Below are 27,395 nucleotides of genomic sequence, written 5' to 3'. Positions count from 1 at the left end.
TAAATAGGCATTATTTTTATGCAAATACTGAAGCATGAGAAACAATGCACTTAAATATGATCGTTTTCCCAAGTTTGTATCCCCACAAGACCGTTATAGCAGATCTGGCTGGGCAGTGAACTGGTCTGCTCTAATTGCTCTCTCATTCCTCAGACCTGAATCAGAATTGAACCAAGTGCCAGGTGTGCTCTTTGGTTCTGCTGTTCTGGATAAGGTGAAATTACTTGTCATTCTCTATTTAATCCCCTAAGAATCTTGAACAACAATCATGTCAAACTCTCAACCTTCTGATTCCATTGGGAGCATGATCAATTTACATAATCACTCAAAATCCAATCCCAACATCCTCTCAATCAGTTTGAAATCAGTGCAAGGAAAACAGAATAGTTTGCAAAAGGGCATAAGGGAATGAACATTCAAGTGTGCAGAGATTGAGTAAAGCTCTAGACAGTCTGGAATGAAAGTAAGACTTTCAAAGTTTCAATTTGAATAGAGTTGGGGTATCATTTCACATTATAGTCTGCAAGAAAGTCTCCAGAATTTATAAATCCATGATGGTCAGAGGGGATATTTTACTGTGTTGATTTATCTGACACGCTGTGACCTCCTAATTCAGTAAAGCACTCCACAATTTAAATAGTATATCCTCCACGGAATCTTGGAGACCACATAAGTACGAAGCAGCCTAACCTGATCTGCACGACACATGGACAAGGTCTCACGGTTTTCAGGTCAAGCCAAGAATCTGTGAATGTCTCATATTTAATGAGGAACCCCCCCCACAAAGGATCAACTCATATGGTGTGTTGTAGGGGATGTGACGCATTGTAGTCATGTTACTAGACTTTATAATCCAGATACTTCAGTACTAATGAACTGGAGATACAAGTTCAAACTCCATCATGATTCACTTGAAATTTTAAATTCAATTGAATAAAAATGGAGGATCAGACATGGTAGCCACAAAATCGACTGCCTTAATAACACAATTTGATTCGCTGATGTTCTTTGCCAGAGAAAGATTCTGTTGTCCTTACAAGACTCAGAGCAATAGGACAGACTTTAATTCTCCTCTGAAAGTGAAACAGTGAGAAACGAAAGCATTTCTCTGTGACATTGCTTTTTTTAAAATTTTTTTTATTTTTCACACCATGAACCATACTGACCAAAATACACACGAACACTTCATTTTCTCCCCTTTCCCCCCTCCCTTCCCTCCCTCCCCCTCCCCACCCACTCAACGTTCAACATATATGATACATTAAACCCATTAAACAATGTCATCACACAATGAAAATAAACAAGAAATTTGTGTCATCTACCTTTACATACTGGGTCAGTTCATTTTGTCTTCCTCTCCCTCTGTCATTCTAGGTGGCGGAGGTCCGCGGTAGGACTTCTCTGTTGTGTTCCATGTATGGTTCCCAAATTTGTTCGAATACTGTGATGTTATTTCTTAAATTATATGTTATTTTTTCCAATGGAATACATTTATTCATTTCTATGGACCATGGCTGTATTCTCATATACTATATAAGTGGGATGAAAAGCTGGTGCAATATAGGAATTCACCAGTACTGCACCATCTGCTCAACATTTGGAAGAAGATTCACGTAGAAAGGAATAAAACAAATTATCAACTACCAAAATTAATATTGACACAAAATCAACTAATTCCTTTCACAATAGATAACCTTTCCTTTAGAGAATGGGAGAGAAAAGGGATCAAAAGAATAGAAAATTGTTTTTCGGGAAATAAATGATCTTTTGAACAAATAAAGTACAAATATGGAATAACTCAGGGTACAATGTTTGCATACCACCAACTGAAAACCTACTTGAAGGACAAATTGGGAAGCAGGCTGAGGTTACCAGAAGGAAGCAATTTTGAATATGTGATTACAGACACAATGATAATTAAGAGATTTATAACAAACGTGTACATCAAACTGCAAGAGAAAGAGAACGAGGAAACAAGCTGTAAACCCAAACAAAAATGGGAACAAGATCTAAACATAAAGATAAAGAATGAAACATGGAAAAAGCTATGCTCCAGAACTATGAGAAATACAATAAACATGAGGTTACGCATGATACAATGTTATTGGTTACACAGGTTATACACCACACCCCAAAAGTTAAATAAATGGGACCCAACAGTATCAGTAAGAAGGAAACGGGAACAACAGTACATGCAATTTGGGCATGTGAGAAAGTGGAAGATCTAAATCAGGTAATTATCGCCTAATTATAGGAAGGATATAAACAGAGTGGAGAGAGTGCAGAGAAGGTTTACCAGAATGTTGCCTGGGTTTAAGCATCTGGAGTATGGGGAGAGATTGGACAGATTGGGTCTTTATTCTTTGGAGCGTAGAAGGTTGAGAGGGGATTTGATAGAAGTATTTGAGATTATGAAAGGGATAGACAGAATGGATGTGGATAGACTATTTCCGTTAAGAGGAGGAAAGTTTAAAACAAGAGGACATGAGTTAAGAATTAAGGGCAGAGGTTTAGAGGTAACATGAGGGGGAACTTCTTTACTCAGAGAGTGGTAGCTGTGTGGAATGATCTTCCGGGAGAAATAGTGGCGGCGGAGTCAATTGTATTATTTAAGAAAAGGTTGGACAGGTATATGGATGAGAAGAAGATGGAAGGTTATGGGCATTGTGCAGGGAGGTGGGACTAGAAAGGGGTGTTTGGTTCGGTGCGGACTAGAAGGGCCTAATGGCCTGTTTCCGTGCTGTAAATGTTATGTTATATGTATTAAATAAAATCACAAATAAAATCACAAAAAGCAACATACCAAAAAATCCAGAGATCTTTCTTCAAAGTAATATAAGAAGTAAAGAACTTGGACTCGATTTGGATGGAGCACAAAAATGATTTATTATGATAGCCTTAGCTGTGACATTGCTTTCTTGAAGAGATTCCCTGCCTTAAAACAGGCTTGTGTTCTAAGCACCTCATTTACATGGGGGTTATGCAATCACATATGAGGGTGAAGTCACAGCACCCTAAAACTGCCATTTTTTCCTCTCTTAGCGTGGATTATTTCTCAAGGATGGTGCATTCTATCCAATAAATAATTAAATCCAGCCAGACCCATCTTCCCAGACAGGGAAGCCCTAATAGAGTAAACTGTTTACAAATTTTGTCTGAGAACCAAAAGGTTTTGCTACTGATAAGAAGCCATTTGACACACCTTGTCTCTGATGACTATTTGGAAAGACAAGTCAAAAACAGTTTCAGTTAGGCCCCTCCCTTCATGTGAGGATTGAGGAGATTTGGCACGTCACCACAGACTCTTGAAAACTTCTACCGGTGGACCGTGGAGAGCATTCTGTTTGGTTGCATCACTGTCAGGTATGGAGGTGCCAACACTCAGGACAGGAAAAAAAACTCCAGAGAGCTGTGAACTCGGCCAGTGACATCACATACACCTGACTTAACTCCATTGAGGACATTTGCAGAAGGCGGTGTCTTAAGAAAGCAGCCTCTCTCCTCAAAGATCCCCAACACCCAGGCCATACCCTCTTCACTCTGCTACTATCAGGAAGGAGGTTCAGGAGCCTGAAGACGAACACTTAGTGGCACAAGGGGTGCTTCTTCTCCTCTTCCATCAGATTTCTGAATAATCTGTGAACCACAGACTTTGTCTTTTTCTAACACAATTTTATTTATTTTGAAAGGTGGTTTATATAAATGTTTGCACTGTGACGCTTCTGCAAAACAACAAATTCTGTGACATGTTCATGATCATAAATTCTAAATTCTGATTCTGATAGTCAGAAGATACTTAAAACCGGTTGTCCTCGGTTTAACGGGGATCTGAGAGAAAATGTTTTCATCCAGAATGGGTTGCATTCTAGAAGTTGAATATAGGTAATATTAGAACATCGAAGACGTATCTGGACAAGAATATGAATGGTTGTGGTATTGAAGGTGATTGTAGATAGGTTTAGTATAGATAGATATGTGATGGTCAGCAGTGACATGTGGACTGAATGGCCTTTTTCTTGTTCTATGATTCATCAGTCTCAAAACACCAGAGCAGTGGTTAATTTACTGGATGTATCTCAGATGCAGGCACAGGAATGTACCAATTCCTTGCAGACAGCACTGGATTTGATCGCTAGTGCTGTAACAGCATTGTGCTAACCACGGCGCTAACTATCCCACCCTTATCATTTGATTTACATATGCCACCTGATGAAACACCATCTCTCCAGGCAATGTCGCATGCACTAAAACACACAATACACAGTACATAATGATCACATAAATAATCATTTTGAGTACTGTGTGCAGTTTTGGGCCCTTTAGAAGGGATATAATGATGGTGGAGAGAGTACAGAGAAGATTTACCAGGATGATTCCTGGAATGCAAAGGCTAACTTACAACAAATGTTTATCAGCTCTTGGACTGTATTCATTGGAGTATAGAAGAATGAGAGGGAATTTCATGGAAACATTCTGAATATTGAAAGATTTGGACCGAGTAGAAAAGATGTTTCCCTTGATGGGTGAATCCTGGACAAGTCTTAGAATTAGAAGGTACCCATTTAAAACAGAGGTGAGGAGAAATTTCTTTAGTCAGAGGGTCATGGATTTGTGGAATTTATTGGCACATCCAGCTGTGGAGGCCCAATCATTGGGGGAGTTTAAGGAGGAGATTGATAGGTATCTAATTAGTCAGGGTGTCAAGGGATATGGGGAAAAGGCCGGAACTTGGAACTAGATGTGAGAACAGTTTAGCTAATGGTGGATTTGCCGAGCAGACTCGATGGGCCGAATGGCCTACTTCTGTTCCTTTATCTTGTGTTCTTGTGAAAATAATGTATCAATATTTGGGATGTCTTTCATGGTTACTGGCTACTGTTCATCAGCCTCAAAGCATGTGGGAAGACTGCAGAATGGACTATATTAAGAGGGAAAAAAAGAATAATAACTGAGTTCTCATCCTGATTGGTCAGTTTCTGACGCTGACAGAAAGGAAGAGCAAGTTCGCTGAATTTGGAGAATTCTATGTTGCATCCAGAAGGCTGCAATTCCCCCATGTGGGAGATGATGTTCTTCAGGCTGAATTGGACCTGATTATAACAATGCAGGAGGCTACAGGGAGAAAGGTGAGAGTGGTAACGGAATGGTGGGGGGGGGGGTGGGGATGTGGACAACAGAGCTCAGGATCACTCCTGCAGCTTGTGCCCTGGTGCTCCATAAAGCGACCACCCAATCTGAGTGTCCTGGCCAGCAGCGTCACAGTGTGGTACGGTCGATGCAGAGAAATAGATCAGAGGTCAATCTACAAGACCATAAAAGTGGCAGAGAGAAGTCGTCCTCTCCCCCCATCAACGTGATCTACTGTCTGAAGAGGGTGCACAATGAGGACCCTTTCCACCGTGCACATAGCATCTTTCAGCTGCTCCCATCGGGGGAAGAGATACAGGAGTATCAGAGCCAGCACCACCAGGCTGAGGAACAGCTTCTTCCCACGGGCAGTGAGAAAATGCTGAACGACCAAAGGAGCTGCTCACACTAACCATCCAAGACTCTCATTGGTACAAAGCAACAATTAATTAATTAATTTTATTGCTATAATACTTGTCCTGCATATGTATTATTTGTCTGTATGTGTGTTATGTCTGGTTGTGTGTCTGCATGTTTTTGCACCAAGAACCAGAGAATGCTGTTTTGTAAAATCAAATGACAATAAACTTTGACTTGACTTGAAGTTAACTACTGGATGAACTTCAAAATCTAAAGCAGGGTTCAGATCCAGAACATCTCCTGCACATTTCCCTCCATGGATGCTGCCTGATCCACTGAGTTTCTCCAGTACATACAATGCCCTCCATAATGTTTGGGACAAAGTCACTTTTTTTCTTTCATTTGTCCCTGTACTTCACAGTTTTACATTTATAATCAAACAATTCATGTGTAATTAAAGTGCACATTCAAGATTATTTGTATAAACTTTGGTTTGACAATGTAGAAATTATAGCACCTTTTATACATAGTCCCCTCATTTCAGGGCATCATAACGTTTGGGACATTTGGCTTCACAGGTGTCTGTGAGTACTCATGTATGTTTAATTGTTTCACTGGTGCAGGAACGCCCACTCTTCACGGCAGTTGTAAAGGAAGGTCTTGCCCTTACAGTCATGTGGAAGCCCTTGGTCTTCTTAACATTGACTTCCAGTCCGGTGCCTTTGCAGAACCTTTGCAGTATTGCGATGTTCTTCTCCATCCCCTCAAAGGAGTCACTGAGGATGGCAATGTCATCCGCGAATGCCAATGCTGTGCAGCCAATGGTCTCTTCGCCGGAGCTCATGTGTACTCCTTTGCCTTCTCTCTCCAAGGTGCAAATTAGTGAGTCCATGACGATGTTAAACAGGATGGGCGAAAGAGGGTCTCCCTGTTTTACTCCTCTCTCGATCCGAATAGGATCTGTTTTTACGTCGCCCACCTGTATGACCGTGCTCGTTTCCGAGTAGAGATCTGCTATGAGATCTTTAAACGGTCTGGGCAACCCCATCCTGTCGAGGGCCTTTATGATAAGTTTGTGTCCCACAGAGTCGACAAACACTACCGCCAGGTCCCTCCGAACTCGTTTCGATCCTCTCATGATGTTCTGAAGGATCGTGATGTTCTCATTGCATCCTGGAGTGTCAGCCAGAAATCCCTTCTGCCTGGGATCGATGTCTACACAGTCACTGAGCCGTTTCGCCATAATCTTGGTGAACAGTCTCAGCAACATCGGCCCGATTGTTATTGGCCTCCAGTTGTCGATGTTCTTCAACTGTTCTCGATCCTCAGTTTTAGGGATCAAGACCGTTCTGCTGGTCTTGAGGCACTTGGGGATGGTTCCTGCTTTGATCCAAAGGGAAAAGAGCTTAGGTAGAGTGCTCTCATTCTCACACGTGATGTGCTGGAGATCTTTTTTACACATCCCGTCCGGTCCTGGAGCACTGTGCTCTTTAATCCCTTTGATTGCCAGTTCCACCTCTTCCTTCTCGATGTTCTCGAGGAGAGGTTCGTACTGCCTTCTTCCTCCGTAACTCTTCATTCTGCTCAGATTCACCATCTCGTTGGCCATGCCCATCCTCCTGCAGAATTCCTCCTGTACTTCCTCCCATTTCAGGGGGCATTCTCCCACCGCTGGTGTCCCCATCATCTGGCGAGCCAGTCTCCTTCTGTCTTTCTCGTACAGGACCTTGTATTCGGCCTTCCTTCTGGCGTATTTCTGGTGACTCTCAGAGTTCGGCTTGACACGTCCCGACTCCTTTTTCCTGCGCCTGGTCTTATCGCGCTTCTCTTCTCTCGTCTTCCCAAACTCTCCGACAATGTGAAGGGTGATGCTCTCGATCAGTCCGATCCCCTTGATGTAGTCTCCTTTCACCTTCTTCCTCCTGAGCAGACTCATCGCTTGGTCCATGTCCTCCTCTATGTTGTTGATCCTCGGGTTACCTCCCTGAGGCAGGGGGATCATGGTCTTGATCTTATTTGGGGGTTCGGGTTCCCTGGTCTCGGCCCCGTCATCGGCTGTTGGTGCCATCACCTCAGTTCCACTCTGGGATGTGGCCTCTGGAGATCTTACAATCAGCCGTCTCTTGTCGGAGATTTGCTTGTTGGTCTTTGATGTTAAGACCTTGGCTATCTCGACGTTGATGTTCCTCTTTCCCTTGTGCCTCTCTTCTAGCTCCAGCAGGAGTAGCCTGTAATTGCTATTTTGCCAGAGTTGAGCTCAGTAATCACAAAGGAACTGGCATTTCAAGGAAGACCTCCATTGCTGATGACAGAAGAATTCTCATCATCATGAAGAAAAATCCCCAAACATTTGTCCAACAGGTCAGAAAGACTCTTCATGAGACAGGCAGGTTTGGATATGTCGATGACTGCCGTCCTTAGAAAACTTCATGAACAGAAATACAGAGGCTACACTGCAAATGCCAAGCCACAGAAAGGATGGCCAGATTACAGTTTGCCAAGAAGTATTTAAAAGAGCCTGCAGAATTCTGGAAAAGGATCTTGTTGACAGGTGACAAGAGCAAAGTGTGGAGACATAAAGAACTGCCCAAGATTCAAAGCATAACATCTTTCCTATGGTTTGCATCTTGAGGTGTAGCCTCTATATTTCTGTTCATAAAAACTTCTGAGGACAGTATATATTGACATATTCATACCTGCCTCCTGAAGAGTGATTGTCATCTGTCGGACGTACATTTGGCTATTATTACATGGCAGTACATTAGAAGTCCAAAAATTCAGATGCCAGAAATCCAAACCACCCGAGAAACTGGATTTTTCAAAGACTCTCAAACGTTAGTGGGCTTTTGTGTGGGAGCGTAAGCACCACAGATGCACAGCGGCATTTTAATTTTTCTTGAAATCTGCTCATTTTAATAAATGAAGCTTGCTGCATTTGCTCATGAATAAACAATCAAATTTTATCTTTTCATCTCTTCTTTATTCCTCCTTAAATTTGAATTTAAAAGCATTTCCCATGAATCCAGAAAATCCAAAAATCCAGACCGTTCCAGTCCTGGAGCAGTCCAGATTTTTGGATTCCTGCTGTGAAAGGAACCTTGGAAGTTGGAAATGCGTGGGTGGAACACCAGAGGGTGCACCACTCAGCCTGGATTCAGGACCAGCTGATCATCTGGACTGGATGCAGGCATTTTTCCTTTGGCAACGAAAGCAGAAAATCCTCAGCACTGATGTCTCCCACCCCGCACACCAGTAGCATTTTTAAAAGGCGTGCTGTGTGGGCCCAGATAAATAATTATTTTCAGAGGTTTGAGATCAGATGCAGCTCAGATAATTGTCCTCGTGGGTGTTTGGCACATTATCGACCCTGAAGAAGAAATGGTGAAATATTCTCCCATTGTTATAGTAATTGTCAGGAAGCCAGAATTGAAGTCAGGCGTCCTAAATGCAACTGTTGAATAGCCCAACTTATACTACATGCAGAAGGGAAAATAGCTTTAACTTTGGGTACAAGATACCACAGTGGTGCAAGTGCTGCATTGCCTGATGGCTCCAATGATCAAAGTTCAATCCTGACCTCCATGGAGGTAGAGTTTGTATGCTCTGTGTGGGTTTCCTCCAGATTCTCCTGCAGCTCACTCTCAAACTTCTACAGGCACACTGGTGACAGTACACTGACAGACTCCATCACAGCCTATTTTGGAAATTTGAGTGCCCAGGAAAGCAGAATGTTTCAGTAAGTAGGCTATGTTTGTTGCCAGGTCCTTCCCAGGTTCCGACCTCCCATCCACTGAATACATCTAGGTGAGGAGTTGCCTCAGGAAGGCAGTCAACATCGTCATGAACCCCCATCACCTGGATCACAACCTCTCCTTCTTTGAGCAGAAGATACAGAGCCTGAACATCAGGCTCTAGGTTCAAGAACAGTTTTCAACTGTCAACAGGCTCATGAATCTCCCCTTGTTACAGCAATCAGGCATTGCTCCGACACCACAAGACGACTGTCTATGTTATTACAAAGTCACCGTTTTTTAAATGAGGATAACTGTGAATATTTATTATCTATTTTTGTATTTACTATCTCTTTTTAATTCAAATAAATATACAATTGTAATTGTTTTTGTAGTTTTGTTTTTAAAAAGTACCTGTTTGGTTGCAGCAAGTAAGAATTTTGGTGCTTATGTCCATTGGACAAAGTATGTGACCCCTTCAGCCCCTCTAGTCTGTGCCTAACCATTTTTGTTTGCCTAGACCCACTGACCTGCTCATGAGGGCTACCCAGTCCATAGCCCTCCATACCTCTCCCATCCATGTCCCTGTCGAAATTCTTCTTAAGTGTTAAAATTGAGCTCGTATTCACCACTTCAATTGGCAATCGTTTCGCACTCCCACCACTCTGTGTGAAGAATTACCCCCTAAACTTTTCCCCTTTCACCCTTAACCCATGCCCTCTGATTTGTATCTCACTTACCCTCAGTGGAAAAAGCCGACCTACATTTACTCTGTCTAGACCCTCATCTCCCCTCATTCTTCTACGCTCCAGGGAATAAAGTCCTATCTGTTTGATCTTTCCCTGCACTCTTTCTATCTTATTGATATCTTTCCTGTCGTTAGATGACCAAAACTGCACACAATACTCCAAATTTGGCCTCACCAATGTCTCCTACAACTTTACCATAACATTCCAGCTCCTGTACTCAATATCAAAGATGTAGGTTAATTCCTCATCATTCAGGTGCCTTGCTGTTCGGCGTGAACGATCATGTCTCTCCAACCATAATGATCTCTGACCCTCTGAATTGTAGTTTTCCCTTGGCGAAGACTCCATCTTTGAGCTGAGACCGTAGTCGTTGTCGAGTTCATGATTATATAAGGGAAAAATACTGAAGTGGTTTCCCGTTGCCTCCTTCAGCTGCAGTGTCCGAACTGGACGGGTAACCCTGGCCACTGATCAGCAGATTCATCCGGCAAATTCATCCACCCAGCATTTTTAGTTTTACAACCAAAAGTTCCAATTTGTAGAATCTGCAATCCATGGTTTCACGTGACCCTGATTGGGAGGCTAAGCAGGTTCTACAACTCGCCCAAGGGTGACCTGTAGGCTATCGGATGGAAGGAGCACCCTACACCTCCTTTTGCTGAGCAATTGCACAGCACCGACACCAACATTAATTACCTGCTGTAAAATGCCCACCAGTGAGAGGATGAATCTACAGTAGTTGATGGGAATGTGGGGAGAGGAGTTTGGGATGAGTGTGTGTGCATGAGCTCAGTGGACTGAAGGGCCTGCCTCCATGCTTCAGGATTCCAGGTTGGAAAAGTATGCAGCAGGTCTGTGAACCCAAAGCCAGCCATTCTCAATGGAGGGGAGGGGCCTGATGACCTCCGCCCTCACCCCCCCCAGGGGGCCACAGCCCATTTAAGTAAAATCCTTGTTCTCTTTTCACCTCAAGTAACATAAATATTGTTTATGTTATTTATGTAGTCAGTAGGAGCCCACCTCCCTTGCAACCACTGCAACCGTGTCTGCCTGTCCCGCATTGGACTTGTCAACCACAAACGAGCCTGCAGCTGATGTGGACTTTACCCCTCCATAAATCTTCGTCCGTGAAGCCAAGCCAAAGAAGAGGAGGGAACAAACCAAGACTTGACTGCTTCACAGGAAAGGGAGCCCATAAACTCTGAGCATTGTCCTGGGGGAAGGTTGGGTGGGGGGGGGGGGGGCATAGCTGAAAAAAAAATGTGGTCTAATCTATCTTTTCTCTTTCCCAATTAAACATAGTCCTGGCATAGTCCTTGGGAAAGACAGCCAATTCTCCTTTAAATTGAGTCATCCTTCTCTTTGCATCAACTGGGATGGATAACTGGGCTTTGATTTACTTCACATCTGCATTGGCACTTCATCATTGTGGTACTCAGTACTACATTAGAACACAATGTTAGGAGCAGGCAGGCATCTGCTGTCAGAGCCTTCTCTGTTATTCTTTGAGATTATGGCTGATCCTTCACTTCTGCTCCATTTTATTACGTTATCCCCAAATCTCTTGATTCCCATAATATGGTGAAATTCATCAATATCTGTTTTGCCCTTCATGCCCAGTTAAAGGATAACCTATCCTAGACCCACCACACCTCCTCATTAGTCAGAAGTGGCAGGAGCACCTACTTCCTAACAATGTTCTACAGGAGCGTAATAGAGAGTGTCCTAGTAGCTGCATCATAGTGTGGTATGGGTAACTGCATCAGATCAGAGGACAGTATGGAGGACGATTAAAACTGCTGAGAAGATCACTGGTGTCTCCTTTCCCTGTATTGATAACATCTACTGGGAGGGTCCAGAGAATCATTGAGGACCCTTACCATCCAGCCCCCAGTATCTTTGAGTCACTATCTTCAAGGAAGAGGTATAGGAGCATAAAAACCAGGACTGCCAGACTGGGAAACAACTTCTTCCTGCAGGCAGTGAGACTGCAGAACAATTTTAGAAACCTGTAAATTATTTAGATATATATTTATTTTGGATTGCCAGATACATGTGTTATTTGTGTGTAGTGTATGCTAGTGTGTGTGTGTGTGTGTGTGTGTGTGTGTGTGTGTGTGTGTGTGTGTACTATGGACCGGTAAAGGGGATGGCACAGGTATCGTGGACTGAAGGGCCTGCTGAATGATTATGATTATAAAATCAGACTGACAATATACTTTGGATTTGAACCCATGACATTGGAATGTCAAGATCTAATCAATGACTGGTTATGAACATGATTCTTTACGACCAGCTATCACTGGTGAACCACAAGGAGGGACAAAATGATTAATGGGAAAATGTTTTTAAAAGATGCAGTTGAAAGTTGAAATGGCACAGTCACAATGAGGCAGACAAGAGAATTATACTTAAGTGGCTTATTAGCATCCTTAATGTAAGAGTACCATTAAGAACTGCATGTACCACATGCTATGACCTTAATATATTGTTGTCGTAGATGTTGTTTTGTCAAGAATTATTGTCTTCAGTAAAGGGTGTTCTGTTTATAGTGCTAATCTGTCTAATTACTTATGCTCACAGCAACATAAAGAAACTCTTAAACAGCAGAAGACCACGGAACCATAAATACTGCTCCACAGGAACAGGCCCTTCAGCCCATCTAGTCAGTGCTCAACTATTTATTCTGCCTAGTCTCATTGACCTGCACTTAGTCCATAGCCCTCCTAAGCCAATCTCTGGACGAACTGGCCTATCAGGCCTATTTCCCCACTGTAGCCCTGAAAAAAAATCTTCCCTCGAGTCCACCTGAGTTGTGGCACAGTAGGCCTACCAGTTGGCACGATGCTGTTACAGCACCAGCGATCAGGACCATGGTTCAAATCTTGCGCTGTCTGTAAGGAGTTTGTGCATTCTCCCCATGTCTGCGTGGGTTTTCCCTGGGGGGCTCCGGTTTCCTCTCACCCTTCAAAACGTACCGGGGTTATTGGTCAATTGGGTGTAATTTGGCAGCACAGACTCATGGGCCGAAAGGGTCTGTAACCGTGCTGCATGTCTACATTTAAACATTTTAATTTATAATTATTTTTTTTTAAAGTAATTTAAATTTCAAAAATGTAAATGTAAATTCACTTTTGTGGAATGTTGCCAAATTACATATTATGTTGTACATTATATATTTATGAAATATGTTATGGTACTTTATCCTATTTATATATTTATTCATTACCTATATATTTACAATGAATCAGAATCAGAATTTATTGTCATGAACAAGTCACAAAATTTGTTGTTTTGCGGCAGCGTCACAGTGCAAACATTCATATAAACCACTTTACAAAAATAAATAAAAATAGTGCAAGGAAAAGAAAAAGACAAAGTGAGGTCGTGTCTGTCCAAATAACCATATAACCATTTACAGCACGGAAACAGGCCATGTTGCCCCTTCAAGTCTGTACCGGGTTCACTTGAACAACTGCATTAGCTCCTCCGCAAACTCCTGAGGAAGTAGAGGCTTTCTTCATGATGCCATTGGTGTGTCGTTTAGTATTCATTCAGGAATCTGATGGTGAAGGGGAAGAAGCTGTCCTTGTGCTGCTGAGTGCTCATCTTCAGGCTCCTGTACCTTTTCCCCGAAGGTAGCAGGGTGAAGAGGGCATGACCTGGGTGTTGGGAGGTCTTTGAGGAGAGAGGCTGCTTTCTGAAGACACCACCTTCTGCAAATGTCCTCAATGGAGTTAAGTCAGGTGCATGTGGTGTCACTGACCGAGTTCACAGCTCTTTGGAGTTTTTTTCCTGTCCTGAGTGTTGGCACCTCCATACCAGACAGTGAGGCAACCAGACAGAATGCTCTCCATGGTCCACCGGTAGAAGTTTCCGAGAGACTTTGGTAACATACCAGATCTCCTCATGGCGAGCTTTCTTCTTGATTGCATCAACATGGACAAAGTCAATGATAATTTGTTTCCATAATTATATAAAACATCACTTTTACGAAACATAATGTAGAAATACATATTCAAGATACAAGATTCCTTTATTATCATGGAATAAAAACAATGCAATGTTACACGGAATTCTCCATCGACAGAAATTGCCTGAACCGCCTCTTACAGCCAGATAAAGAGAAGCAAAAGAGAGTCCCCTCAGAGTCACTGAGTGTCTTTTCCTTCACCTGCAGCCCCCACAGCCACACAGAGACCAGTCCAAACCATCAGCAGCCCGAGCTCCAGATCCGAACTTCCTACACGATCAGGGAACTGTCAGCGCCCTGGGCTCCCTTTCGCGTTCTGATTCTGATCCCTAATCTCCAGCAGTCCCACCACCTGGTGTGAGTCCCTCGACCACAATCGCCGGCAGCCTGTAGCCTGAGTGGGTTCCTCACCTTGAGTTGCAAAAACTGTGATGTATGAAATCACATATATTGAACATACATAACCCATATTATTTGCATCATACAATAGGTATGAAAAAAATCACATTAAATGTGAATAAAATGTCTGTATAATTATGTATTTTAGCTAAATAAATAATGCATTGTCCATTGAATGTCCATTTATTCTGCACAAGGCAAATTAAACACATCTACTAACAATAACCTGTGCAGAAAGGGAGGAGTTGATCTGCGCTCCCTGGCTTGTTCCTGCTGACACTGGCCCCGCCCCTTCGCCTCTGCTCCGGCCCCGCCCACCCGCTGCCAGTGACGTCATCGTAAGATGGCTCGGGCGGGCGCGCCGCCATTTTGAAAGGGGGGCGTCCGGGCGGTGGCGGGCTCAGGCAAACCCGGGGAGCTCCATCCGCCGCCATCTTCCGCCCAGAGCCGCCCGGCCCAGCCGCCTCGGGCGCCGGCCACCGCGCTAGCTCCGAGCGCCTCCGTTTGCGGCCGATTCCGCCATGGCAGGTGAGGATTGGAGGGTGAAGGAAGAGGGGGACGCTCCTTGGTCCCGCCATCCTGCCCCCATGGTCCGGCTCGCTTCCAAACTCCAGCCCGCTGTCTCACCCCCTCCCAGGCCCGCACACTGGCTGCTGTAATCAACCCCTTTGCTGCTGGAGCGAAACCTTTTAACCAATGCTGTTTCCACCACCCTCCTTAGTGATGTATTTTTAATGTAATGTCACTCCCTGTGTAAATCTGGGGTGGGGGGGGGTGGGGTTCCTTGCTGGAACGTCTCATCCATCTACCTTTTAAATGTAATGTCACACCTAGTGCAAATCTGGGGGTGGGATGGGGTGGGGTGGGGAACTGAGTACCTCTCATCCAGCCAACCCCTCCCCAGCATCTGAATGCACCCCCTCCCACTTCCACTTTATTCATTTTTAATTTTCTACATTCATTCAGGCGTTGGAAGTGCTGGCAATGACATTCAGTGGTGTTTCTCGCAGGTGAAAGGAGCTATAGACGATGATGTTGCAGAAGGTAAAGGCATGCAGCTTGCATTTCCCCCATACTTCCTCTCTATTGCATCTGGTGGTTTTGCTCTTTTTTTTGGTTGAATTGTCTTGATCTCTTTTCATGAAGGGCTGAAGCCCAAAATGTTCCCTCTGTATCTTTATCTGTTTTCAGTTTTCTCCAGCTTTTATTCTCTCACACTCAATGGCAAGTCTGCAGAGGTTGGGGGGGGTGGGGGGAAGCCTGCAGGATATGATTTACTTGGGAAGTCATGCTTTTGAGGATGCGTGTGAATTGTATATCTTCAGGAATGCTGGATTTGGGAAGGAAGCTTTGTTGCACATTTGAGGTTGTGCAGTGTGGATGTTAAGGGGTAGATCAGAGATGTTAATGCACAAGCAAATAACCTGTTCACAAGGGTTTGGGATTTGTTTTGCGTGTGAGAGGTGCGGTGGGCCTTTAACTGATGACAGATTCAATGAAGTGCTTCCTTGGGAGACGTTGGCACTCCCTGCTCCTGCCATGATGTCTGCTCACTTTCTTGCATTGATTGAGTTGAAGTTTGCTGTCACTTTTATTTGCCATGTGGGTAAAAAAAACGGGAGATTTTGGGAAGTGAACCCTGCAAGCCTTCTGATTTAGTTGAATGTATAAATACTTTGTACTTTTCATTAATGAGAAAGTTGTTGGAAACCAGTGTTCCTTCACTCCTATACATTCTTTCATCTTGTTACTTGCCAGGCAGTATTATTCTGATATCAGTAAATTGCACTTTGAAAAATTAATGTTATATCTGCATGATCCTTTGGACACAATACTTTTCTAGGGTATTGTCTTCCAAATGAGGGCAATGTCAGTGTATTTTATGTAACTAGATGAAAAACTGGTGTTTGCAGATCTGTCCTTGATTTTAAAGGAATTTGAAATGAATGAAAGGAAACAAGTCTGATGTTGGGGCCTAATGCAGTACACAAAACCACTGAAGGAACTCAGTAGGTCAAGCAGCAACCATGAAAAGCAAGGGGCAGTTGCCATTTTGGCCCTGAACTACCTTCAGGTATGAAGCAAACTTGAGAACCAGAAAGGCTCAGGCCCAAAAGTCAACTGCCGAGTACTTTCCTTGAAATTAATGTATTGCACAAGAAACTGGTTCAATTGCACATGCAAGAGGTGTTACAGGTTTTAAAAAGCACATGCGGCTTCCTAAAGTAAGAACAGTGTTTTCCTAAACTGCTAAATTTGCTGATGTATTTTACAAAGTCTCTTAACTTTATATTTTGTATTCTCAGTGTGTTAACAGATATGTGTTTTGGTGTTTGATGTAAGTGTGCAGCATTGAGAAGTACTTTGCATCTTCAAAGTGTAGACAGTGGTGGAGACAAATACCAAATTTGGATTCTTCATCTTGACTAGAGCAGGAAATCGAGAATCCTTGATTTAACCTCTTCCATTGTCTTCAGCTGGTACTCAACGACTGTCAGATAATGCTTTTTAAATTCTGGGATTGAATAAGAGAGAGCCCTGGGATGGGTGTGTGACTGGGGTAAATAAGGTTACCCAAGTTTAAGGGTTGCATGCAATTGAGATGCATTTTTGATATTGATTAGAAGTAATTCTAGCTCTTCAATACTGCATTGTCACTTACGGTGTTAAGGAGGGTCAATTCTTTTGGTGTACCAGCTGTATCCCTGGGCAAAAAGAGTAGATCAGAAGAAAGGGGACTTTGGACTCAGTCCAAATACCTGCACGTTGGTAAGAAGTAAAACACGCAAGTCTGCAGACACCGTGATTGAAGTAAAAACACAATGCTGCAGTAACTCAGCTGGTCAAACAGTGTACTCTATAGAAAGGGTGCTGGAGGCTTCCTGATCATGTCGGAGTTGTGTGTCTGGAACTTGGGTTGTGATGTATTGGATTGTGGGAGGTGAGAGTGCTGGATGTGAAGCCATTTTTCTGTTTATGACAAAATAAGCTTTAACTTTGCTAGGGACATATTTAGTTGTTGATTCATTATAGCGTATGCAATATGATTTGGCTGGCAGGTGGAAAGAACTGTGTACAAAATTAGTTGCATGTAAATTCATTTGTTCTTGGCGGCTTCATGACTGGGTGATATACACGCATGCCAGTTTCCTCTTGAAGCAAGTTTAAAGTGTCTTTTGTAGGCTTGACCAGGCTTGTGTAATAAGTTACCACACCTCTAATACTTCACCCACAAATTCTTGCACTTTCTTGTGATCCGCGTGCGATGTAAAGTGTGCAATCGAGGTGGTGCCTTTTTTCTTGTCTTTGCAGCCCTTGCACTTTGATCTGTAAAGCAATGTTACGATGTTTTAAGAGATTAGATCCTGAGTTGCGGAACAAAGATGGAAAATTAATCAGCATTGCTGGGAGAGTTCATTGATCTAAATACTTTGCAGGGTGCTTCTTGTGTAGAAAATGTGAATATGATTTCACATAATCCTGCCAACAGGATTATGCTGAAATTATTTTAATTTCATTTATCATTTATTGTTTTTGTATGTATGTGCTGCACAGATACAAACTAATCAATCGATACCAGGGCTGTTGATCTGGTTATAGTGCAAGTTTCAGATTGATGGTGGAAATCCAGGTACCTAATCTGATTCTGAATTTAAATTTCCGGCTAGTAGCAACTTTGCAATAGATGGTTAACCACAAGATTAAGGGATCTTTTGGAGATGGTACTCCAACAGCAGGCACTTTTAACTCTGATTTGCCGAAGTCTAAACATAAAGGAGAGTGATTACATGGAGCAGTTTCAAGAGAGCCTGGCAATGTGCCTGCAAACGCTATAATTGTCGTAAAAATACAAATGCTGGAGGAACTCACAGTGTCCATAGGAGGGGTAAAAATTGATTACTGATGTTTCAGGCATGAGCCCTCCTTCAAGGAATAGTAAAGAATAAGCGGAAAATAGGAAGGTTCCACTTGATTCAAACTTGTGCTACCAACATCTTTATTGGCAGTTCAACTTCAGCTATAAAGGCCCATGAAGAATGGAGCTGTGATAATAGCTTGCATATTAAAAAGCTTTCTAAAATAAAATGGTCCTGTTATGCTCAGTATATGGCTCCTACTCCGCTCCATCCTCAACATCCATTGGAGCGCTTACATCCCTAACGTCGAAGTACTCGAGATGGCAGAGGTCGACAGCATCGAGTCCACGCTGCTGAAGATCCAGCTGCGCTGGATGGGTCACGTCTCCAGAATGGAGGACCATCGCCTTCCCAAGATCGTGTTATATGGCGAGCTCTCCACTGGCCACCGTGACAGAGGTGCACCAAAGAAAAGGTACAAGGACTGCCTAAAGAAATCTCTTGGTGCCTGCCACATTGACCACCGCCAGTGGGCTGATAACGCCTCAAACCGTGCATCTTGGCGCCTCACAGTTTGGCGGGCAGCAACCTCCTTTGAAGAAGACCGCAGAGCCCACCTCACTGACAAAAGGCAAAGGAGGAAAAACCCAACCCCAACCAACCAATTTTCCCCTGCAACCGCTGCAATCGTGTCTGCCTGTCCCGCATCGGACTTGTCAGCCACAAACGAGCCTGCAGCTGACGTGGACTTTTTACCCCCTCCATAAATCTTCGTCCGCGAAGCCAAGCCAAAGAAGAAGAAGATGGATCAGATAAATTCAGTCAAACTACCCAGTGGCTGGGAAGTTACAAATGGCCTGCATACAGTCAGGGTTCCAATTCCTGATCATGTCTGAGTAATCTATTGAAAAAGAGTTGCTAATGGCAGTCGAGTCCTGAGCCCTTTTTGAGGAATGTCAAAAATTAGACTTGAATTTCAACATTCCTGACTGCCTTTAACTTCCTATGGCTTCTGTATGAGCTGCTGAGTTTTTATAGCACTTCTGTGTACTGTACTAAACCCCAGCATCTGTAGATTTTGTTTACCTACTGAAGTACATGCCTTGTATTCTGAGCTAGGGTGGGCTCACATAGTGGTATCTCCTCCAATGGAATGCGTTCATTAAATTCTATCTAGATGGACATAAAAGTAATCAACTTTGGCTGCAGTGTGGGAGAATAGCCATCCATTATGCTGGAGTTTTAGATAGGGAGTGTGAGGTATCTGAAATTTGGTAGGTAGCTGTGCTTGCATTTTCATAAGATATGATTGCCTTATAGGAACATTCAGTATCAGGGGAACATTGCTTGCTTCTAGCTCTAATGTGCAACATTAGGCCATACTAATATGGAACATAGTTCTTTTCATCTGCCAGCAAAAATTGTATCTCGTACTCTATCAAGGATCAAAGGACAAAGACTGATATTGTGCACTGCTAAAAGAATTGTAAATCCACTTGACAATGTGCGACTAAAATTACTGCACTTGAGGGACTTCTTCCACAAAACTTTGTGACCATTGCATGGAATTATTCAGCACTTAGGGTTGACAGCTGGGAATCACCATCTTGTTGTTTTCCCACCTCTGGACTGTAAATTTTGATTGAAGTTGTAAACATTTTCATTCCCACAGCTATAGCTCATACCACACAATAAGTTGATCAAGAGGTTTTGCAAATGTTTATATGTTACTGGTTCTTGGGAAGAAAATTTGTGGCTGTTCATTTTTTTTTCCTGTTTTATGGGATGCTAGCACCGCTGCAAAGGCAAGCTTTCATTACCTGTCCTAAATTTTTCTGAACCAATCGCCTTGCTAAGTTGATTCAGCTGAATTCTGAAGGCTTTGTCCACTGATGGGATTTATTGGATTTAAGATTTGTAAAGGTGGACCCAAATTATGTTGTCTTGGATTGCATTAAAGTAGCATTATAAATGCTCACACCACAGAGCGTTTGCACTAAGCCACTATTGATCCTATTTTTCTTCACTCCATATTTCCATCAATGTTCTCTCAGAATCAACTGCTCACTGCAGTCCACTGATTGACCTTCCAATCTGCACATCTTTGGGATGTAGGAATAGAATGGCAAACTGGAAGAAACCCATGTGGTAATATGGGGAATGTGCAGTCATGCCCAGATATGCCTGGGTCAGGATTGTATCCAGATTGTTGGAGTTTGTGTGGCAGAATCTTTACCAGCTGTGCCATACTGAATGATCATGAGGAATAAAATAGATCCAATTGCACATTCTGATCTTCCAGACTAGTTGAGCACTTTTTTTTGAACTTGAAAGACTGGCCACTTTTCTTTCAGGGTTGTATGTGATGTCATGTATGAATTCTGATGATGAATCTGAAATCTATTGTCTTGACAATCAATATTGTACAAGTTTACTACAGTTATTTTGGCATTAACTAAATCCCAGTTGAATACAGTACATTAAATTGGTGATAAAATCCCTTTGGAAATCCATATTGCTAAATAGGAAGAATTAAGTGACCCACTTTTTTTGTGTGAAAAATATTCCTAGCATAGATTTCAAATTTTTTCAATGTTTTAGCAGCTCTCAACAAAATTTTTTTTTTATCATGGGAGAGTTCTTGTTGAAGGATGGTAGTGTGTCAGTGCTTTTGTATGTGCAGAAACTTTTTGTACTTGAGGAAAGTATCCAGACACTTTAATGCAATTCATAAAACAGCACTAAACTGTTCAGAATGGTAAAATCCCAGGCTGAATCTGCCTTGAGACCATTTTCAGCTAGATTGCATTTGGTTTTGATGACTCCCTGAGTTTGGAGATGATGCATTAGTGTACAGGTAGGTCTGTATATTAGTTCCTGATGGAATGTGTTTAATTGGAGTAGTTCAAAGATTTATTGTCATGAACATGTCTCAAAATTTGTTTTGTAGCAGAATTACAGATGCAAATATTCTATAAATCACATTTTTAATAAGTATGAAAGAAGAGAAAGTCGGTTAATGTTTGTGGTTCATTGTCCAGAAATCTGAGGGGAGGAAGCTTTTTTGTTTGTCTTCAGGCAGTGTGAAGAGGGCATGGCCTGGGTGGTGAGGGTAGACACCACCTCTTGTAGATGTCCTTAATGGAGTGAAGAATGATGTCCAGGATGGCACTGGCCAAATTCACAAATTTCCTGTCCTGTGCTTTGGCCCCTCTAGTGAGTGGTCTCCATAATGCACCTGTATAAATTTGAGAATGCTTGGTGACATACCAAATCTCATACTCCTTATGAAGTAAAATCGCTGGCGAGTCTTCTTTGTGATTGCATTGACATGGAGATCCCAGGATAGACCTTCAGGGGTGTTGACAGCCAGGCAAAGAGGAGTGGTTCATATTCTCCTGATTTTTTTTCCCCCCTTCCCGATGTCTCCAATCAGTTCCTCAGTTTTGCTAAGGTTGAGTACTTGATCGTGGTGTCATTGGCAAATTTGTAGATGGCATTTGAATGGTGCCTAGCCACACAGTCATGAGTTTGTTGGACTGATATTTCAGACACTGAAGCCAATTCAAAATATTGTCTGATCAGTTGAGAATGGAGCACCTAATCTATGGCTCAGTACCTTTCGATACTTTTTCTGGTAGCCATTAGCAGCCTATTCCAACATGAGGGGAGAAGGAAACAGCGTGAATATGTATGGCACTGTTTGCATCCGATGTCCAACAGATATTCAGAGTGTGGTCTTTAGGAGAAGTGTCTGAATTCTTTTTTAGGCTTATAGAAAAACTTGATCTATAGTGTCAGTGGGGAACTGTATAGACCTGAATTGAACGTTGGGTTTGAATTTTGTGGCATCTCATTATCATTGTGGAAGGTGCGGCACTATTACTGGTCTGGTTCCCTACCTTAATGGGCCCCCAGCTATGCTTGCCTTTTTGATGGCTAGGAGGAGCAGTCCATGCTACAAGACTAGACAAGGCTTATCAACTCTTCCTCTGCTTGATTGACGACTGCTTTGGTGCTGCCAACTTCCACCCTGATTTCATATTCACTTGGTCCATCTCTCCCCCAACACCTTCCCCCTTTCTCAATCTCTCTGTCTCCATCTTTCAACAAAGATTTTCCACATATTCACCAACCTTGGCTACACCTCTTCACACCCTGATCTTTGTAAAAATTACTTTGTTGTAATTCCTCTGTCTCTGTAGAATCTGCTCCCAGGACGAGGTCTTCCATGCCAGATCATCGGAGAAGTCCTCCTTCAATAAATGTGGATTCCCCATTACTACCATCAACTCAGCCTTCGCCTGCATATCCTCTATTACCTGCACATCTGCCCTGGCCTGTCTGCTCGTATGCGCAACGAGGACAGGATTCCCCTTGTCCTCTTCAACCACCCCACCAGCCTCTGCAACCAACACATCATCCTCTGCCATTTCCACAACCCACTACGTGATCCTATCACCAGACACTTCTTCCCCTCCCTGCCTTCCACAGGGACTGCTCCTTCTGTGACTCGTCAACTCCTTGCTCCCATCAATTCCTTCCTGACACCTATTCCTGTGACCACAGGAAATGCCTCACTTGCACCCATGCCTCCTCCCTCACTACCATTCAGGACCCCAAACAGCCCTTCCAAGTGAACAACTGTTGTGAATCTGCAGAGGTAATCTATGGCTTCCATTGCTCCCACTCAATGGTCTCATGCAGTGCCAGAATGAGAACACCTGCAAATTTGAGGGGCAACACTCTTATTCCATCTGGACACCCTCCGACCAGATAGCATTAACATTGATTTCTCTAGTTTCCATTAGTCCCCACACTCAACTCTCCCCTTCCCCTATCCCTATTTCTCTAGCTTTGACTCCTCTTTTCCTTTCCCTCTGCATTCACAGAGCCACCCACTCCCCTGATCAATTCTCACCTTTCCTATAATTTTCCTGTCTATGTCCAATTATCATCTTTTGTCTTGGTCTGTGTTCCTCTCCTACCCTTTCTTCCCTCCCCCACCTCAGCCTTTATATTCTTTCTTTTCTTTTCCAATTTTTTTATTATTATTATAATTTATAAACACATACAGTTCAAAGAGATAGCCTTTATATTCTGACACCTGCCTGTGTTTTGCTCTTAACTTGAAGAAAGGCTAAGGCCCAAAATGTTGGTTATATACCTCCTAATGGGGATGTGAGACTGGCTGAGTTCCTCCAACATTTCTGTGTTTTTACTACAATCACAGCGTCTGCAGCCTTTTGTATTTTACTCATGCTCAAGTTTTGCCAGCTCAAAGTTTCGATTTATTGTTGGAGTACATGCACAACACCTTGAATGTCTGTGGAGAATTATGTAATGAGGGAATGCTAAGAATATTTGTATTTTTGAAATCTATTATTTAAAAAAAAAAAAATCCATCATCTTTAAAACATAGCACCCCTGGCTGAGGATCATCTTGATGGAATATGGGGTGTTCCTCCAATTTTATGTGAGCTGCATGTTTGAGGCACCTAGTCCTATAAATCCCAATGCCCTAGAACTAGACTATTAGAGATGTGACAATCAATATTAAATTAATACTTTATTTTCATATATTCATCACCTTTTTTGAGGGAGGAGGAGAGTATGTCTGCTAGTAATAATTTCAAGCTTGCCTTTCAATAATAATACCAGCTGAACTGCAGTTTGTCATTCTAATGGGCACAGAAGATTTATGGAACTATCAAGTTTTGAGCTAGTTCAAGTCCAGGCTCAAGCCACACTTCCAATGGGAAAGGAGTGGCTGATTACTTCATGATGTGAGAGCCAACCAATGATTTCCAGGTCATTCATCAGATTTCCACAATAACTTTGCTTCTGGTGTGCCCAAAATTGGTTGCTTGGTTTCACTATTTATCTTGGGTAGGTTTAAACTTGTAGTCGTTGGTTTGCCTTATTACGATCCATTTAACTTGTGTAGGGCAGTGATGGTTTTCTTGCCAGAAACAAATTGTGGTAGAAAAGTATCACTGCATGGTGATGTCATTTGTCAGCATACGTTGCTGTGGGAAATGTTTGTATTTCCCAGTTACGTGGCCAGTGAAGCTGAGTAGAAATCAAACGTCGTGCGTAGAACTGCACCGACTAAAGTGCTGTTCCCCACACGAAACAATAGAAGACACAGAAAGGCCTTCCTAAAATCTGTTCCCTTTGCCCAGACAATATAAAAAATTTTTCTGGCAAGTCTTAAGTTTGGGAATATAATCGTACACAATGATACAATACGGAGCCTGGCCCTTGGCCAAACTTGTTGATGGCAATTGTTCTCTGAGTTCCATTTACCTGCTTTTAGCCCACATCTCTCTCAAATTTTCTTAGCCTCAGACCTGTCAAATATCTTTAAATGTGGTAATTGTACCCAGTTCTTCCACCTCCTCTGGCAGCTCCTTCCATATATCCACCCCTTTGTGACATGAATAACTTTCAATCTTTGTTCTCTCATCTTAAATCTATGGGAGTCACTTATGCTGGGTAAAGACCATTTTTGCCCCTCATGAATTTGTATTCCTCAGTCTCCAACTCCAGGGAAAAATATCACCCTATCCAGTCTCTCCTTAAAACTCAAATCCTTCAGTCTCAAATAATGTCCTTGTGAACCTTTTCTGCATGCTTCCCAGCTTAATGATTTCCATCCTATTGGTAGGCAACCAGAATAGCACACATTACTCCAAATGTGGTCTCCAACTTCGGTACTTAAATGTCCTGACTGATGAAGACAAGCATGCCAAATACTGCGTTAAACTGTGTGGCTGCTTCTAAAGGTCTATGCACTCAAACTTCCCTGGTCTGTCTGTTTCTCAGCACTCTCCAGATACTTGCAATTTACTGTGCAAATCCTACCCTGCTTAAACTTCCCAAAGAGTAACACTTTGCATTTGTTCAATTCTTTCCCTGTACATCTTGATCCTGCTGTCATCTTAGACTGCCTGCTATACCATCAATTTTGGTTTTTATCCAACTTGACCATTCTTGTCCAAATTGCTTGAGGAGATTCGGTATGTCACAGAAGACTAGAAAAATTCTACAGATGTACCATGGAGAGCATCTTGACTAGTTGCATCACTGTCTGGTACGTAGGTGCCAACGCTCAGGACAAGAAAAAATTCCAGAAGGTTGTTTAACCTTGTGACGTCACGGAAACCAGACTTTACTCCATTGTGGACACCTACAAGATGCAGTGTTTTAAGAAAGCAGCCTCTATCCTCAAGGATCCCCACCACTCAGGCCATGCCCTCTTCACTCTGCTACTATAGGGATAAAGGTACAGGGGCCTAAAGAGGAGCACTCTGAGGCACAAGGTCAACTTCTCGCTGCCATCATATTCCTGAATGATCAATGAACCAAAGATATTGCCTTACTTTGACTATTCGTGCACTCTTTTTGTAACATGGTTTGTATGGAAGTTTGCACTATGACGCTGCCACAAAACAACAAATTTTGTGATTTGTTAATGACAATAAATTCTGATTCTGAAATTACTAATGCATGTGATCTCCAACAAAGGACTCAACACCAATCCCTGCAGCATACCACTGGTTAGAGCGTGTGGAAGATGAGTCTCGATAAATGTATGTGATCTCCAACAATGGACTCAACACCAATCCCTGCAGCATACCACTGGTTAGAGCGTGTGGAAGATGAGTCTCGATAAATGTATGTGATCTCCAACAATGGACTCAACACCAATCCCTGCAGCATACCACTGGTTAGAGCGTGTGGAAGATGAGTCTCGATAAATGTATGTGATCTCCAACAATGGACTCAACACCAATCCCTGCAGCATACCACTGGTTAGAGCGTGTGGAAGATGAGTCTCGATAAATGTATGTGATCTCCAACAATGGACTCAACACCAATCCCTGCAGCATACCACTGGTTAGAGCGTGTGGAAGATGAGTCTCGATAAATGTATGTGATCTCCAACAATGGACTCAACACCAATCCCTGCAGCATACCACTGGTTAGAGCGTGTGGAAGATGAGTCTCGATAAATGTATGTGATCTCCAACAATGGACTCAACACCAATCCCTGCAGCATACCACTGGTTAGAGCGTGTGGAAGATGAGTCTCGATAAATGTATGCGATCTCCAACAATGGACTCAACACAAATCCCTGCAGCATACAACTGGTTAGAGCGTGTGGAAGATGAGTCTCGATAAATGTATTAAAAGTTAATTTCCAAGGATTAGTCAGGACCAGTGATAACTGAATTGCCTGTCCTTGCACGTCAAGATTCATGCTTCTGAGTTTTATTGCCAGATGCAAGGGAGTGGAGGGTTTGTGCATACTGCTCTATATATGTCTTTGCGATTTATATATAAAGGAAATCTGCAAAGAAATTTGATGTGTATCAACTGGGTTTCACCACTTTTCTGTTGAATGATCTTTAACCTGAAAGGTTGTGTGTGAAATTGTAAAGGACATATGGTTAAGGTGAATGGACAAAGCTGTTTTGCACAGGAGTAGATGCTTGGAATTCACAATAGGACACATGAACTAATGGGGAATGGGAGGAGAACAGACCATGTATGGGTAGATGGGATCAGTTTAAATTGGACAGGTGAGTGTGGATATCGTGGGTTGAAAGGCTTGTTCTTCAGCTGAACGGTCTGTTCTCTTTCCACAGTCGCTGCCAGACCTGAGTATTTGCAGCATTTTTTTCCAGTTTTAATTAGTCCATCAGTTTTGTGATCTGTCACAAAATTGTTAATGAGCTAGGCAGTGGGGGAGAAGGTTGTAATCTTGTTGTGGGACTGAGAGAGACTTGATCCAGTAATATATATTCAATTTGGCTATTATCTGTTTTGAGAAACTTTGAATGTTGGGAAAGCTTTGGGGTCCATGCAAGAGAGATGGGAGGCCCTCTTTACAGCCTGAGCATAGATGAGTACTTCTCTCCTTGCATTAGTAATAGAAGGTGTTGAAATGTTAATTTTCATAATTCTAAAGTTAAAATCTTACTATTGATATTTGATAAGATGGTATGAAAAGTTGGTGTATGAGGACTGGAGAAAACATGCACACACCTCTGACAAATATCATACCAGGCAGAGTTTAAATGCACATAGTGACAAGCCACTAAGATGACAGTCTCTGATAATATCTCGTTTTGAATAGGGTTTAATCATGCAGACTATCTAGGTCCCTAGGTAAATTCTCCATCCAAGGTT

At 42.6% G+C, this 27,395-nt stretch overlaps 1 protein-coding gene across 2 annotated transcripts in view; it reads left to right on the top strand.

Moving 5' to 3' along the window:
* The first annotated feature begins 14,564 nt into the window (after positions 1-14,564).
* Positions 14,565-27,395, top strand: part of LOC138754157 (serine/threonine-protein phosphatase 2A 55 kDa regulatory subunit B alpha isoform) — a 103,161-nt gene continuing 90,330 nt past the window's right edge. Inside the window, exons 1-2 of one of the 2 annotated variants that reach the window (XM_069918022.1) lie at positions 14,565-14,867; positions 15,306-15,383. In XM_069918022.1, the coding sequence (XP_069774123.1) occupies positions 14,861-14,867; positions 15,306-15,383 (85 nt within the window). In that variant the 5' untranslated portion in view covers positions 14,565-14,860. The remainder of the gene's footprint in view (positions 14,868-15,305; positions 15,384-27,395) is intronic. The other variant, XM_069918023.1, reaches the window with a different exon arrangement.

This window comes from Narcine bancroftii, chromosome 2, assembly GCF_036971445.1.
Source record: "Narcine bancroftii isolate sNarBan1 chromosome 2, sNarBan1.hap1, whole genome shotgun sequence".
Taxonomy (NCBI): domain Eukaryota; kingdom Metazoa; phylum Chordata; class Chondrichthyes; order Torpediniformes; family Narcinidae; genus Narcine; species Narcine bancroftii.
The sequence above is the reverse complement of the archived record's forward strand: the minus strand, read 5'-3'. Positions and strand labels throughout refer to the sequence as shown.